Below are 16,857 nucleotides of genomic sequence, written 5' to 3' on the forward strand. Positions count from 1 at the left end.
TTGGCAACCTTTGAGTGCCCATAACTAGACAACTCTTCTAAATGTGGATTAAACCAATATTACTGGCTGGGACATTGGGGAGAAATCCTTTGATTTATATAGTATGGATCATTTTGTGCCCAACTGAGATAACCTCTATCTATTGTCTCATCTTAAGGATAGTTTAACATCCCCTCAGGTTTGTAGCGAATTGTCAGCCAGATCTTGTGTCAAATTTTGGACTAGGATTTGAAGATTTCACAGGTAACTCTACTTTGGGGTGAGTAATATGGGGATAAATTGGTATGGAAGTTAAATTATTGGAATCATATCTCGAATTCTGGATCCTTGGTTCAAATCATCTCTTGGTTACTGGGGAATTTAAAAGTAAGTAAAGGTAAGTAGTTGAGGTTAAGAAAAAGCTAGTTTTAGTAATGGGAAACAGCAATTATTAGGTAGTCATAGAAACATGTCTAAATTGTTAATGTCCTTCAGGAAAGGAAGTATTCCATGCTTGTCTGGTCTGACCTGTATCTGACTCCAGATTCGAGAGTAAGTTTAAAAGAACAAAGTGGGATAGTTAAAATACATTGATTTAAAATAACTTTGAAAACTAAACTGTTTGATTTGAAATAATTAAAACTAAATGGTGATGTAGGAAGAAAATGCTGCAGATACAAAAATGTACTGTATAATAAAACCAGAAAATGCTGACTCTGCACAACAGCTTCAAGAGAATGATTATTCAAGTTCAATAGTTCAATTGAATATCAGAGGATGTATACAGTATACAACCTGAAATTCTTACTTTTCACAAAACATAGAAAACCTAAACACAAAATAATCTGCAGATGCTGGGGTCAAAGCAACACTCACAACACGCTGGAGGCACTCAGCAGGTCAGGCAGCATCCGTGGAAAAGATCAGTCAACGTTTCAGGCCGGAACCCTTTGTCACGGAACGTTGCCTGATCATTTCCATAGAGAACCTAAAGCACTATACAGGCCCTTCAGCCTACAAAGCTGTGCCAGCCATGTACTTACTTTAGAAATTACCTAGGGTTACCCTTAGCCCTCTAGTTTTCTAAGCTCCATGTACCTATCCAGGAGTCTCTTAAAAGATCCTATTGTATCCAGCTCCACCACCATCACTGGCAGCCCATTCCATGCACTCACCACTCTCTGCATAAAAACGTACCCCTGATATCTCTGTATCTACTTCCAAGCACCTTAAAACTGTGCCCTCTCATGTTAGCCATTTCAACCGTGGAAAAACGCCTCTGACTATCCACACGATCAATGCCTCTTATCATCTTATACACCTCTATCAGGGCACCTCTCTTCCTCCATCACTCCATGGAGAAAAGGCCAAGTTCACTCAACCTGTTCTCATAAGGCATGCTCCCCAATCCAGGCAACATCCTTGTAAATCTCCTCTGCACCCTCTCTAGTTTCCACAACCTTCCTGTAGTGTGGTGACCAGAACTTAGTATTCCAAGTGGGGTCTGACCAGGGTCCTATAAAGCTGTAACATCACCTCTTGGCTCTTGAACTCAATCCCATGGTTGTGAGCGTCCTATAGACTCAGACCCCAAGATCCCTCTGATCCTCCACACTGCCAAGAGTCTTACCATTAATACTATATTCTGCCATCATATTTGACCTACCAAAATGAACCACCTCGACTTAACTGGGTTGAACTCCATATGCTACTTCTCAGCCCAGATGGCATCTTATCGATGTCCTGCTGTAACCTCTGAGAGCCCCCCAAACTATCCACAACACCCCCAACCTTTGTGTCATCAGCAAATTTACTAACCCATCCTTCCACTTCCTCATCCAGGTACTTTATAAAAATCATGAAGAGAAGGGGTCCTAGAACAGATCCCTGAGGCACACCACTGGTCACCAACCTCCATGCAGAATATGACCCATCTACAACCACTCTCTGTCTTCTGTGGGCAAGCCATTTCTGGATCCACAAAACAACGTCCCCCTGGATCTCTTGCCTCCTTACTTTCTCAATAGGCATGGCATGGGGTAACTTATCAAATGCCTTGCTGAAATCCATATATACTACATCTACTGCTCTACCTTCATCAATGTGTTTAGTCACAACCTCAAGAAATTCAATCAGGCTCCATCAGGCACGACCTGCCTTTGACAAAGCCATGCTGACTATTCCCAATCATATTATGCCTCTCCAAATGTTCATAAATCCTGTCTCTCAGCATCTTCTCCATCAACTTGCAACCACTGAAGCAAGACTCACTGGTCTATAATTTCCTGGGCTATCTCTACTCCCTTTCTTGAATAAGGAAACAACATCTACAACCCTCTAATCCTCCAGAACTTCTCCTGTCTCCATTGATGATGCAAAAATCATTACCAGAGGCTCAGCAATCTCCTCCCTCGCCTCCCACAGTAGCCTGGGGTACATCTCGTCCAGTCCCTGTGACTTATCAAACTTGATGCTTTCCAAAAGCTCTAGCGTATCGTCTGTCTTAATGTCCATATGCTCAAGCTTTTCAGTCCGCTGTAAGTCATCCCTACAATCGCCATGATCCTTTCCCCTAGTGAATACTGAAGCAAAGTAATCATTAAGTACCTCTGCTATCTTCTCCGGTTCCGTACACACTTTTCCATTGTCACACTTGAGTGGTCCTATTCTTTCACGTCTTATCCTCTTGTTCTTCACATACTTGTAGAATGCCTTGGGGTTTTCCTTTATCCTGCTTCCAAGGCCTTCTCATGGCCCCTTCTGGCTCTCCTAATTTCATTCTTAAGCTCCTTCCGGCTAGCCTTATAATTTTCTAGATTTCTATCATTACCTAGTTTTTTGAACCTTTTGTAAGCTTATCTTTTCTTCATGACTAGATTTTCAACGGCCTTTGTACACCATAGTTCCTGTACCCTACCACTTTCTTCCGTCTCATTGGAACGTACCTATGCAGAACGCCACGCAAATATTCCCCAAACATTCACCACATTTCTGCCATATATTTCCCTGAGAACATCTGTTCCCAATTTATGCTTCCAAGTTCCAATTAAATGCTTTCCTAACTTGTCTGTTCCTATATCCCTCTCCAATGCTATGGTAAAGGAGATAAAATTGTGATCACTATCTCCAAAATGCTCTCCCACTGAGAGACCTGACACCTGACCAAATTCATTTCCCAATACCAGATCAAGTACAGCCTCTCCTCTTGTAGGCTTATCTACATATTGTGTCAGGAAACTTTCCTGAATACACCTAACAAACTCCACCCGATCTAAACTCCCTGCTCTAGGGAGATGCTAATCAATATTGGGGAAATTAAAATCTCCCATCATGACCAGCCTGTTATTATTGCACCGTTCCAGAATCTGTCTCCCTATCTGCTTCTCGATGTCCCTGTTACTATTGGGTGGTCTATAAAAAACATCCAGTAGATTTATTGACCCCTTCCTGTTCCTAACTTCCACCCCCACAGATTCAGTAGACTATCCCTCCATGACTTCCTCCTTCTCTGCAGCCGTGACACTATCACTGATTAGCAGTGCCATGCCCCCACCTCTTTTGCCTCCCTCCCTGACCTTTCTGAAACATCTAAAGCCTGGCATTCTAAGTAGCCATTCCTGCCCCTGAGCCACCCAAGTCTTTGTAATGGCCACAACGTCATAAACTGATCCACGCTCCAAGCTCATCCGCTTTGTTCAAGATACTCCTTGTATTAAAATAGACACATCTCAAACCATCAGGCTGAGCACATCCCTTCTCTATCACCTGCCTATCCTCCCTCTCACACTGTCTACAAGCTTTCTCGATTTGTGTGCCAACCAGCCAACATCTTCAATACAGATGAGAACCCAAAGAATGAATGACAGTAAAAATGTTAGAACCCTAAAGTCCCCTCAATTCTCTCGCATGCACAAGTAGCAGCAAAGCATCAACCTTCTCCCACTTATTTCAGCAGGAAGCATCAGCACCCAGCACCCACCAAGCAAGCAATTGCAAATCCCCCAAAGAAAGACCATGATCTGCGGTCAAACAAAAGCTAAGGCTCTCTCTTTCTCTCTAACCAGGAACAGAAGTGTCACCCCTTTTCCACAGTAAGAGGGGAGACCAACAAAACAACTCGCTGATTATGATGTTACAGTCTGCTGCGTCCATGATGACTAGGCAAATGTGCCAAATATAGGTGTTCATTCGTTTGAGTAGCTCAAGATCGTAGTGATCTTTCTTCTGGATACAATCCGATTGACTCAAGGTGAACCATCTGCCAAATAACTTGAAAAGTGACAGCTTTGGACAGAATCTTGTATCCACATTCAACAATGAGATGGGTCACAAATATCTGTTTTTTTCCCTCTCTGCCTCTTACTTGTAGATGAGGCAATGATGTCCTCCTTCATAAACAGGGCATCACTCTCCCATCACCCACTGACCAAAACTATGAACTTACAATCGCAATTTTTACTGCAACCTCTTGCATCTAATATAATGGTAACTTAGAGCTCAATATTTTCAACTCTCTTTCAGTCCAGAGTTTCATCCAAAAGATGGCATATACAAAAGCATAGCTACTGGATAGATAAAATCTAAAAAAAAAAAATACAAATGCTGGACATCTAAAATAAAAATAGATGGTGCGGAAAGTACTCAGCAGGTATGGCTGCATCTGTGGGAAGAGAAACGGAATTAATGTTTCAGGTCAAAGACCGTCCATCAGGAGTGGGTGAAGGAAGCAGGATAGATGGAAAAGAATGGACCATCTTCACAGTAGGAATTCTTGGAAATTGTGGTTCTGAGGAAGGCTCTTCAACATGAAAGATTAACTCTTGCTTTTTCTCCCCACAGATGGTATAATATTATTAGTAGCTGATTAATCCTACTTCTACAGTAGTCTGCTACAATAGATCAAAAGCTTTTGTTTGTAGCTCTACGAGGATTCTAAACTGGGATTCTGAACACTGAGAGAGATGAATAGTCTCCATTTCAAAGGTCTGTATTCATTTGAAATTCTAGAAAATATTCCTGAGGCAATTTCTGTGTGTGAACAAAGCCTAATGTAGACATGCAATTGTGTCAGATTAGATTGTATAGTTTTAACCTCTTGAGTCTTAGACCAAGAGAGTCTACTCTTGTATCATTTCCCGTCACTGTAGTTAAAATATGTTTGGCTCATGCTTGCTTCTAAGTCAGGTGGTTGTAAGTTTAAAGCACACAAAAGAAATTGATGCATTATCCTTGAGCTCTGCTCCAAGGAAAACACTGCATTTGTGGACATACTGTGCTGGGGATGAAATATTAAATTCCAGTTCTGTAATGATTCACAAGAACACTAAAGACTGCAACACAGCATCTGAAGACAAGTTATTCAGCCAAATACTCCATCCATATGCAAGCATGAACTGTTTTTAGATATTATACCAGTATCTTTAAAATATATATTTTTGAAAATGATCCAAAGTACTTTATCAGCAATAAAATGCATTTGAGGTCTGGTCACAGGATACTCAACAGCTAACCTGTGCACAGCAAGCTCCCAAAACTGTAACATAATAATATTTTGTGCAATTGATTCAAGAGAGAATATTTGAAGATTGAGCTCCCTTATTCAATCTTGTAGAGGGCATACAGGATTGGGCTATGCCAACTAGTGGAGTGGTGTCGCAACAACAACCTGGCACTCAACGTCAGTAAGACGAAAGAGCTGATTGTGGACTTTGGGAAGGGTAAGACGAAGGAACACATACCAATCCTCATAGAGGGATCAGAGGTGGAGAGAGTGAACGGTTTCAAATTCCTGGATGCCAAGATCTCTGAGGACCCAACCTGGTCCCAACATATTGATGAAGTTATAAAGAAGGCAAGACAGCAACTATAATTAGTGCTGGAGAGGGCAGGAACAGGGAGATAATGGATCTGAATGTGTGGCTGAGGAACTGGTGCAGGAAGCAAGGATTTACATTCTTGGACCACTGGGGTATGTTTTGTGGTAAGGATGAATTGTACAAAAGGGATGGGTTGCACCTTAATAGTGGGGGACCAGCATTCTGGCAGGCAGGTTTGCCACTGCAACGCGGGTGTGTTTAAACTAAATAGTGGGGGGAGGAGGGGATGAACTGGAACTATAAGGATGGAGTTAAAGGGAAAGTGAGAATCAGAAAAGTTAAGAAAGACTACAGAATCAATGGAGCAGAAAGCTCAAGAAGGGATCGTACAGTCTGGCCAAGTGAAATAGGAATCGATGTGAAAGCTGAAGGGGAGTAATGAATTAAAACTATTATATATGAATGCACTAAGTATAAGAAATAAAGTAGTTGAGCTTGAGGCTCAGTTGGAAATTGGCAAGTATGATGTTGTGGGAATAACAGAGACATGGCTTCAAGTAGACCAGGGCTGTGAAATGAATGTTCAGGGTATACATCCTATCAAAAGGACAGACAGGTTGGTAGAGGGGGTGGGGTGGTTCTGTTGGTGAGGAATGATATTCAGTCCCTTGCGAGGGGGCACATAAAATCAGGAGATGTGGAGTCAGTTTGGATAGAACTGAGAAATTCTAAGGGTAGAAAGACCCTAATGGGAGTTATCTACAGGCCCCCAAACAGTAGTCTGGATGTAGGGTGTAAGCTGAATCAAGAGTTAAAATTGGCATGTCGCAAAGGTTGTTACAGTTGTTATGGGGGACTTCAACATGCAGGTAGACTGGAGGAATCAGGTTGGTGCTGGACCCCAAGAAAGGGAGTCGGTGGAGTGCCTCCGAGATGGATTCTTAGAACAGCTTGTACTGGAGCCTACCAGAGAGAAGACAATTCTAGATTTAGTGTTGTGCAATGGACCGGATTTGATCAGGGACCTCGAGGTAAAGGGGCCATTAGGAGGTAGTGACCATAATATGATAAGTTTTAATCTATGAATTGAGAAGAAGAAGGGAAAATCGGAAGTGTCAATAGTACAATTGAACAAAGGGAACTATGGAGCTATGAGGGAGGAGTTGGCCAAAGTTCAATGGAACAATACCCTAGCAGGGATGACAGTGGAACAACAATGGCAAGTGTTTCTGGGAATAATACAGAACGTGCAGGATCAGTTCATTCCAAAGAGGAAGAAAGATCTTAAGGGAGTAAGGGGAGGCCGTGGCTGACAAGAGAAGTAGTGGGCAGTATAAAAATAAAAGAGAAGAATTATAACATAGCAAAGATGAGTGGGAAGCCGGAGGATTGGGAAACTTTTAAAGAGCAACAGAAGATAACTAAAAAGGTAATACGCGGAGAAAAAATAAGGTACGAAGGTAAACTAGCCAGGAATATAAAGGAGGATAGTAAAAGCTTCTTTAGGTATGTGAAAAGGAAAAAAATAGTTAAGACCAAAATTGGGCCCTTGAAGACAGAAAAGGGTGAATTCATTATGGGGAACAAGGAAATGGCAGACGAGTTGAACAGGTACTTTGGATCTGTCTTCACTAGGGGAGACACGAACAATCTCCCAGATATAATAGTGGCCAAAGGACCTAGGGTAATGGATAAACTAAAGGAAATTTATATTAGGCAGGAAATGGTGTTGGATAGACTATTAGGTCTGAAGGCTGGTAAGACCCCGGGACCTGATGGTCTGCATCACAGGGTACTTAAGGAGGTGGCTTTAGAAATCGTGGACGCATTGGTAATCATTTTCCAATGTTCTAGATCCTGTTCCTGTGGATTGGAGGGTGGCTAATGTTGTCCCACTTTTCAAGAAAGGAGGGAGAGAGAAAACAGGGAATTATAGACCAGTTAGCCTGACGTCAGTGGTGGGAAAGATGCTGGAGTCAATTATAAAAGATGAAATTACGACACATTTGAATGGCAGTAACAGGATAGGTCAGAGTTAGCATGGATTTAAGAAGGGGAAATCGTGCTTGACTAACCTTCTGGAATTTTTTGAGGATGTAACTATGAAAATGGATAAGGGAGAGCCAGTGGATGTAGTGTACCTGGACTTTTAGAAAGCCTTTGATAAAGTCCCACATAGGAGATTAGTGGGCAAAACTAGGGCACATGGTATTGGGGGCAGAGTACTGACATGGATTTAAAATTGGCTGGCTGACAGAAAACAAAGAGTAGCGATTAACAGGTCCCTTTCGGAATGGCAGGCGGTGACCAGTGGGATACTGCAGGGTTCAGTGCTGGGAGCACAGCTGTTTACAATATACATTAATGATTTAGGTGAAGGGATTAAAAGTAACATTAGCGAATTTGCAGATGACACAAAGCTGGGTGGCAGTGTGAAATGTGAGGAGGATGTTATGAGAATGCAGGGTGACTTGGACAGGCTGGATGAGTGGGTGGATGCATGGCAGATGTATTTTAATATGGATAAATGTGAGGTTATCCACTTTGGTGGTAAGAACAGGAAGGCAGATTATTATCTAAATGGAGTCAAGTTAGGAAAAGGGGAAGTACAACGAGATCTAGGTGTTCTTGTTCATCAGTCACTGAAAGCAAGCATGCAGGTACAGCAAGCAGTGAAGAAAGCTAATGGCATGCTGGCCTTCATAACAAGGGTGATTGAGTATAAGAGCAAAGAGGTCCTTCTGCAGCTGTACAGGACCCTGGTGAGACCACACCTGGAGTATTGTGTGCAGTTTTGGTCTCCAAATTTGAGGAAGGACATTCTTGCTCTTGAGGGAGTGCAGCATAGGTTCACAAGGTTAATTCCCGGGATGGCGGGACTGTCATATGTTGAAAGATTGGAGCGACTGGGCTTGTATACACTGGAATTTAGAAGAATGAGAGGGGATTTGATTGAAACATGTAAGATTATTAAGGGATCGGACACGCTGGAGGCAGAAAGCATGTTCCCGCTGACGGGTGAGTCCAGAACCAGAGGCCACAGTTTAAGAATAAGGGGTAGGCATTTAGAACGGAGTTGAGAAAAAACTTTTTCACCCAGAGAGTGGTGGATATGTGGAATGCTCTGCCCCAGAAGGCAGTGGAGGCCAAGTCTCTGGACATTTTCAAGAAAGAGATGGATAGAGCTCTTAAAGATAGCGGAATCAAAGGTTATGGGGATAAGGCAGGAACGGGGTACTGATTGTGGATGATCAGCCATGATCACAGTGAATGGCAGTGCTGGCTCGAAGGGCTGAATGGCCTACTCCTGCATCTATTGTCTATTAGGAGTTTGAAAAGATATCAACAAATGCACTGAAAACTTCTATAGATGCACAGTGGGGAGCATTCTGACAGGCTGCATCACCGTCTGGTTGCGGGGTGGGGGGGGGGGGTACTGCTGCAGAGGGTTGCATATCTAGTCGGCTCCATCTTGTGTACTAGCCTACAAAGTACCCAGGACATCTTCAAGGAGTGGTGTCTCAGAAAGGTAACATCCATTATTAAGGACCCCCAGCACCCAGGGCATGCCCTTTTCTCACTGTTACCATCAGGTAGGAGGTACAGGAGCCTGAAGACATACACTCAGCAATTCAGGAACATCTTCTTCCCCTCTGCCATCCGATTCCTAAATGGACATTGAACCCTTGAACACTACCTCACTTTTAAAAATACATATTATTTTTGTTTTTTGCATGATTTTTAATCTATTCAATATACCTATACTAATTTATTTATTATTTTTTTTCTATATTACGTATTGCATTGAACTGCTGCTGCTAAGTTAACAGATTTCACAACACATGCCAGTGATAATAAACAACAGGAATTCTGCAGATGCTGGAAATTCAAGCAACACACATAAAAGTCACTGGTGAACGCAGCAGGCCAGGCAGCATCTGTAGGAAGAGGTGCAGTCGACGTTTCAGGCCGAGACCCTTTGTCAGGACTAACTGAAGGAAGAGTGAGTAAGGGATTTGAATGTTGGAGGGGGAGGGGGAGATCCAAAATGATAGGAGAAGACAGGAGGGGGAGGGATGGAGCCAAGAGCTGGACAGGTGATTGGCAAAAGGGGATACAAGAGGATCATGGGACAGGAGGTCCGGGAAGAAAGACAAGGAGGGGGCGGGGGACCCAGAGGATGGGCAAGGGGTATATTCAGAGGGACAGAGGGAGAAAAAGGAGAGTGAGAGAAAGAATGTGTGCATAAAAATAAGTAACAGATGGGGTACGAGGGGGAGGTGGGGCCTAGCGGAAGTTAGAGAAGTCAATGTTCATGCCATCAGGTTAGAGGCTACCCAGACGGAATATAAGGTATTGTTCCTCCAACCTGAGTGTGGCTTCATCTTTACAGTAGAGGAGGCCGTGGATAGACACGTCAGAATGGGAATGGGATGTGGAATTAAAATGTGTGGCCACTGGGAGATCCTGCTTTCTCTGGCGGACAGAGCGTAGGTGTTCAGCAAAGCGGTCTCCTAGTCTGCGTCGGGTCTCGCCAATATATAAAAGGCCACATCGGGAGCACCGGACGCAGTATATCACCCCCGTCGACTCACAGGTGAAGTGTTGCCTCACCTGGAAGGACTGTTTGGGGCCCTGAATGGTGGTAAGGGAGGAAGTGTAAGGGCATGTGTAGCACTTGTTCCGATTACACGGATAAGTGCCAGGAGGGAGATCAGTGGGGAGGGATGGGGGGGACGAATGGACAAGGGAGTTGTGTAGGGAGCGATCCCTGCGGAATGCAGAGGGGGGGGGAGGGAAAGATGTGCTTAGTGGTGGAATCCCTCCCCACTGATCTCCCTCCTGGCACTTATCCGTGTAAGCAAAACAAGTGCTACACATGCCCTTACGCTTCCTCCCTTACCACCATTCAGGGCCCCAAACAGTCCTTCCAGGTGAGGCAACACTTCACCTGTGAGTCGACGGGGGTGATATACTGCGTCCGGTGCTCCCGATGTGGCCTTTTATATATTGGCGAGATCCGACGCAGACTGGGAGACCGCTTTGCTGGACATCTATGCTCTGTCCGCCAGAGAAAGCAGGATCTCCCAGTGGCCACACATTTTAATTCCACATCCCATTCCCATTCTGACATGTCTATCCACGGCCTCCTCTACTGTAAAGATGAAGCCACACTCAGGTTGGAGGAACAACACCTTATATTCCGTCTGGGTAGCCTCCAACCTGATGGCATGAACATCGACTTCTCTAACTTCCGCTAGGCCCCACCTCCCCCTCGTACCCCATCTGTTACTTATTTTTATGCACACATTCTTTCTCTCACTCTCCTTTTTCTCCCTCTGTCCCTCTGAATATACCTCTTGCCCATCCTCTGGGTCCCCCCCCCCCCGTCTTTCTTCCCGGACCTCCTGTCCCATGATCCTCTCGTATCCCCTTTTGCCTATCACCTGTCCAGCTCTTGGCTCCATCCCTCCCCCCCCCCCCCCCCCCCCCGGTCTTCTCCTATCATTTTGGATCTCCCCCTCCCCCTCCAACTTTCAAATCCCTTACTCACTCTTCCTTCAGTTAGTCCTGACGAAGGGTCTCGGCCTGAAACGTCGACTGTACCTCTTCCTAGAGATGCTGCCTGGCCTGCTGCGTTCACCAGCAACTTTGATGTGTGTCCGGTGATAATAAACCTGATTCTGATTGTTTCTTTCTGAAATAATGAAATAACATTTTGCTGCCACTTGAAATAGTAGAGAGGACTTCAGCCCAATGAGGCAGGCCTTCCCAACTGGATGCCCATCTTCCACTGTTTATTTCCTGGTGCAATCTTCTGCTGCAGCTCAGTTTCCAGTACTTCACCATGGCTGAGCACATTATAGCAACCGTCATAGTACAGACAGCTGGCAAGGCCTGTCCTCAAACTCACAGGCTGCTGAAGCTGACAATAGATTGCAACCATGAAATGTTTGTGTACATTCAGAAACATTCAGTACAAGCAATACTAACAATGAAAGCAGTTTGCACAAGGGGTGTAGATCTAGAACTTATGCCCAGGCTCAGAGGCAACCATGAATAGAATGCTTTGTAATATTACCAGAAATTACATTATTACTATCAAAGCTACGGCTTTGAACCTGCCCTGATTCCAAGCCTCAACTGGACTTTCCGGCTTGTTCCTGAACGCTGTTTTCACAACATTCAAAAATGTCTCTATAAACATATTCAATAACTGCAGGTGTTGGAACTTGGAGCAACAACCAATCCACTGGAGGAACTCAGCGGGTCGTGTAGCATCTGTGGCGGAGAAAACTTATCGATATTTCTGGTTGGAAAGCTGCAGCGGGACTGATAGCGAAGAGGGGAGACGGTCAGATGGGTCTCAACCAGAAATATCGATAATTCCCTTCCCTCCAGTAGTTTATAGCTCTCATTACGTCCCACTTTGATCGTGATGTTGGGCCTTTTTATAGCCAGCTTTGTATTATAATACCCCTGAGAAATATTTTGATGTGTTAATTATCCCGCATTACGGTCAAGACAAAACTCGGCCAAGCTCAGCAGCTCTTTTCGGAGCATGCGCAGAATAGCCGACGAGCTTCCCACACGGACTTCCGGCGCCACGTAGGCCGCGCCTGCGCATTTGTCAGGGCAAGCCGAGGAAGATGGCGGCAATGCAGCAGGGGGAGGGGGATCCGCTTTTCGATGTGAGGAACAGTTTCTACATCGGCAGCTATCAGCAGTGTATAAATGAGGCGCAAAAACTCAAGGTGAGTTGGCCGAGTTATAGAAAATTGCAAAAAGGGTAGGTATAACTTCCCTAACCCAGGCTAGTTAACTTGGGGGAACGGGCTGACAGAAGGCCGGCTGCTGGTGGGGATGGTAGTCACGGCCTAGGTGTCCGGGCTTAGGGCTCCGTGACCCAGTGGCCAGTTGGCTCGGCAGAGTACCACCTGTTTTAAATAATTCATTTACATGAACTTGGCTTTAACTGATAAGGAGTTGCGGTTCATGAAAGGTTGGGTTCAGGACTTAATTGGGCAGTGGATGCCAGATGGAGAGGTGCTAACATAGTGTTTACATCAAAGCTGAAGCTTGTCAAACCGGACAAAATTGAATGCAATTAATTTAAAATCTGAGCTTACTTTCAAATGGTTTATTACAGTTAGGTTGATGAACCCTACAACTGTGGTACAGGAACATTGAATGTACGAAATAAATAAGGACAGGCTATTTAGCCCTCTGTGTTTGCTCCATCATTCAATAATATCATGACTGGTATTTCACATTGGTGTCACATACCTGCTAATCTTTTATTCCTTCTGATGCTTAAAATCTAAGCACCTTTCGACTTGTCTTGAAAATGCACAGTGTATTCCAAAGATTCAACAGTGTCTTAGGTTTCTATCTTTTCTCTCAAATTAGATGCCTTTCATGTACTTCTACACAGAATCACAGAGTACTACAGCACAGAAACAGGCCCTTTGGCCCATCTAGTCCATGCTTAACTGTTATTCTAGTCTCATCAACCCACATCAGGACCACAGCCCTCCAATCTGTGTACTGTTCTTAAATGTTGTAATTGAGCCCCATCCACCAATTCTGTGGGCAGGTCATTCCGCACTCGCACCACCCTCTGAGTGAAGAAGTTCCCCCTCGGGTTCCCATTAAACATTTCACCTTTCACCCTTAACCTATAGCATCTAGTTCTAGTCTCCCCCAACCTCAATAGAAAAAGCCTGCTTGCATTAACCTTATCTATTCCCTTCATAATTTTATATACCTCTATCAAATCCCTCCTCATTCTCCTACACTCCAGAAAATAAAGTCCTAATGTCTTCAACCTTTCCCTATAACTAGGGTCAAGTCCCAGCAACTTTTAAATACTCTCTGTACTCTTTCAATCTTGTCGATATCTTTCCTGTACGTCAGTGAGCAGAATTGCACACAATATTCCAAAGTTCAGCCTCACCAATATCTAGTACAACTTCAGCATAACATCCCAACTCCTGTACTTGTACTTTTGAAGGTCTATGTGCCAAAAGCTCTCTTTACAACCCTATCTACCTGAAATGCTACTTTTAAGGGATTGGGTATTCCTGTGTTCTACCACACTCCTCAGTGTCCTATCATTCACTGTAAAGGCCAATTTATACTTCTGCGTTGAATCTACGCCACAGGTACAGTGTAGCCACCTACCCTACGCCGTAGCCTGATGCGCACCTCCCCAAAAAATGTAACTACGCATCGCGGCGACACAGACTGCCACATCTGTGATTGGTCCGCTTGGTAGCATCGCTTGGTAGCATCGCTTGGAGACGATGAACCAAATTGTCAAATCTACCTGCCGACATCCGAAAATATTTGAAATGCATTTCCTCGTCCATGTCTCTCAGTGGCCGGACAAGCCCAGAAAATTCACCCACCTTCTGCCTCAATCCGTTCAATGGTCGTACACACCATCTCCTCCGATGCCTTCTCTCTTTTCTGCATTGCAGTAATTTCAGTAAAAGTAACTCTTGTTCAACATTTATTAGTTCCAACTCCAACATGATGCGCTCAGTTTCAGTCGTTGTTGTTTGAAGTACACAAAGAAACTGTTTTGGCGGTGAATTGCAGAGCGACGCAGACACACCAACGCACAAGTATAAATGCTCACAACGGCGTGGAGCCTATACAAAAGTATAAATCAGGCTTTCGTCCTACCCTGGTTTGTTCTCCCATAGTGCAACACTTCACACTTGTCTGCTTTAAATTACATCCGCCATTTTCAGCTGGTCCAGGTTCCACTGCAAGCTTTGATAGCCTTCCTCAATGTCCACTTTGCCTACAGTATTGGTGTCATCTGCAAATTTGCTAATCCAGTTTACCACATTCATCCAGATCATTGATATAAATGACAAACAACAATGGACCCAACACCAATCCTTGCAGCACTCCACTCGTCACAGGCCTCCAGTCAGATTGGCAACCATCTACTACCACTCTGTGGCTTCTCCTGTGAAGCCGAGGTTGAATCCAGTTTACTACCTCATCCTGAATACCAAGCAATTTAAACTTCTTGACTAACCTCTTTTGCAGAACTTTGTCAAAAATCTCGCCAAAGTCTATGTAGACAACCTCAACTACCTTTCCTTCATCAACTTTCCTGATAACTCCTTGAAAAACTATAAAACGTTGGTTAGACAGGATCTGCCACACAAAGCCATGTTGACTATACCTAATCAGTCCCTGTCTCTTCAAATACTTATGTATCCAGTCCTTTAGAATACCTTCCAATACCCACTACTGATGTCTGGCTCACCTGTCTATAATTTCCTGACATTCTTAGAGCCTTCCTTTAACAACATCAGCTGTCCTCCAGTCCTCTGACATCTCATGCTTGGCTAAAGACATATTAAAAATCTCTGTCAGGCCCTGGGGATTTATCCACCCTAATTTGCCTCAAGACAGCCAGTACCTCCTCATCTCTAATCCATACACGATCCATTACCTCACTGCTGCTTTGCCTCAGTGTCATTCAAGTGTAAATGAAAGAAATCTATTTATTCACCTTATCTACCAGCCCAAAGTCATGCCTCCTGATATCTCTTTTAAGTGTTCTCTTGCATTTTGTTTTCTCTCAAGCACCTCATTTGTTCTTTGCTGCCTATACCTGCTATGCAGCTTCTTCTTAACCAGAGCCTTAATATCCTTCAAAAATCAGGATTCCCTAAACCTGTTAGCCTTGTCTTTTATTCTAACAGGAACATACAAACACTGTACTTCAAAATTTCACTTTTGATGGCTTCCCATTTAACATACCTGATCGGATGCTGAGGGACTATGCAGCCCAGTTAACTGAGTTTCTAACAGATATCTTTAACATCTCTTTGGAATACTACACTGTCCTGTCAGGCATCAAGGCAGCCACCATCATCCCGGTGCCCAAGAGGTCACCAGTAACCTGTCTCAACAATTACTTTCCAGTAACACTGATCTGAACAATAAAGAGTGGCTGTTTATGGATCACATTAAATACCACCTTCCTCCTACACTGGACCCGTTCCATTTTGCTTATCACTCAAGTCGGTTCACTGATGATGGCATAGTCTTTGTACTCCACTCCATCTCGTCTCTCCCCCCCCCCCCACCGAAAATGGTGCTTCATATGCCAGGATGCTGTTTATTAACTCCTGCTTGGCATTCAGTATGATTATCCCTCAGAGGCAGGTGAGTAAACTGCCCTCATTGGGTCTCAATACCTCTCTCTGTAATTGGATCCTGGACTTCTTGACAGAAAGGCCACAGTCAGTCTGTGTTGGCAGAAACATTTCTAGCTCCATCATGCTGAACACTGGTATTCACCAGGGCTATGTGTTCTGCCCACTGCTGATGCGTGACTGCATTGCTAGATCCAGTTCAAAGCAAATCGTCAGGTTGGCTCATGATACAAGTGGTCAGCCTCTGAATAATTGATCAATGAGAAAGAGACGGCATACAGAGAGGAGGTGGAGCGGCTGATAGAATGCTGTGAATACAACAACTTGAGTCTCAACGTGGACAAGACCAAAGAGGAGATTGTGGACTTTTGGAAGGTGCAGGCTAACCACTCCTCACTACACATACACAGCTGCTCCGTGAGGAGAGTTAAGAGCACCAAGTTTCTGGCAGTGGATGATAATGGATGATCTCACCCGATCCCTCAACACCACCTGTTTGGTCAAAAAAAAGCATAGCAGGGTCTCTACTTTCTGAGGAGATTGAAGCAAGTAAGGCTTCCTTTCTCTCTCTCTAACACCCCCCCCCCCACCTTTTTAACCAAGGAGCACCATCTAGAGTGTCTTGACCAGCTGTTCCACCATCTGTACAGGAGCTGTAAGGCGTCTGACCACAAGTCCTTACAAAGGTGTAGTGGTTACTTGAAAACAAACCAAAACTACTGAGAGACTGAGTACAAGAACTGACATTGTTTGGCGTGCTTCCAAATAGCTGAGTTCCAAGTCGAAGAAAAGTACGTTCGGATCGCTCCTTTATTATGAAAACAGCAAAGATGAATGATCTTATAGCAATAAAAAAATTAATGAAACTAAATTAG

At 44.1% G+C, this 16,857-nt stretch overlaps 2 protein-coding genes across 12 annotated transcripts in view; both read left to right on the forward strand.

Annotated features, from left to right (window-relative positions):
* The window catches only part of LOC140188409 (semaphorin-4E-like), a 177,177-nt gene extending 172,228 nt beyond the window's left edge, over window positions 1-4,949 (forward strand). For all 10 annotated transcript variants that reach the window (XM_072244649.1, XM_072244651.1, XM_072244647.1 and 7 more), the window contains one exon: window positions 4,819-4,949. In XM_072244649.1, the coding sequence (XP_072100750.1) occupies window positions 4,819-4,843 (25 nt within the window). In that variant the 3' untranslated portion in view covers window positions 4,844-4,949. The remainder of the gene's footprint in view (window positions 1-4,818) is intronic.
* Window positions 4,950-12,416: 7,467 nt separating this feature from the next.
* cope (COPI coat complex subunit epsilon) overlaps window positions 12,417-16,857 on the forward strand; it is a 28,138-nt gene continuing 23,697 nt past the window's right edge. For both annotated transcript variants that reach the window (XM_072244623.1, XM_072244624.1), the window contains exon 1: window positions 12,417-12,550. In XM_072244623.1, the coding sequence (XP_072100724.1) occupies window positions 12,446-12,550 (105 nt within the window). In that variant the 5' untranslated portion in view covers window positions 12,417-12,445. The remainder of the gene's footprint in view (window positions 12,551-16,857) is intronic.

The sequence above is a fragment of the Mobula birostris genome, chromosome 26 (assembly GCF_030028105.1).
Source record: "Mobula birostris isolate sMobBir1 chromosome 26, sMobBir1.hap1, whole genome shotgun sequence".
NCBI lineage: Eukaryota > Metazoa > Chordata > Chondrichthyes > Myliobatiformes > Myliobatidae > Mobula > Mobula birostris.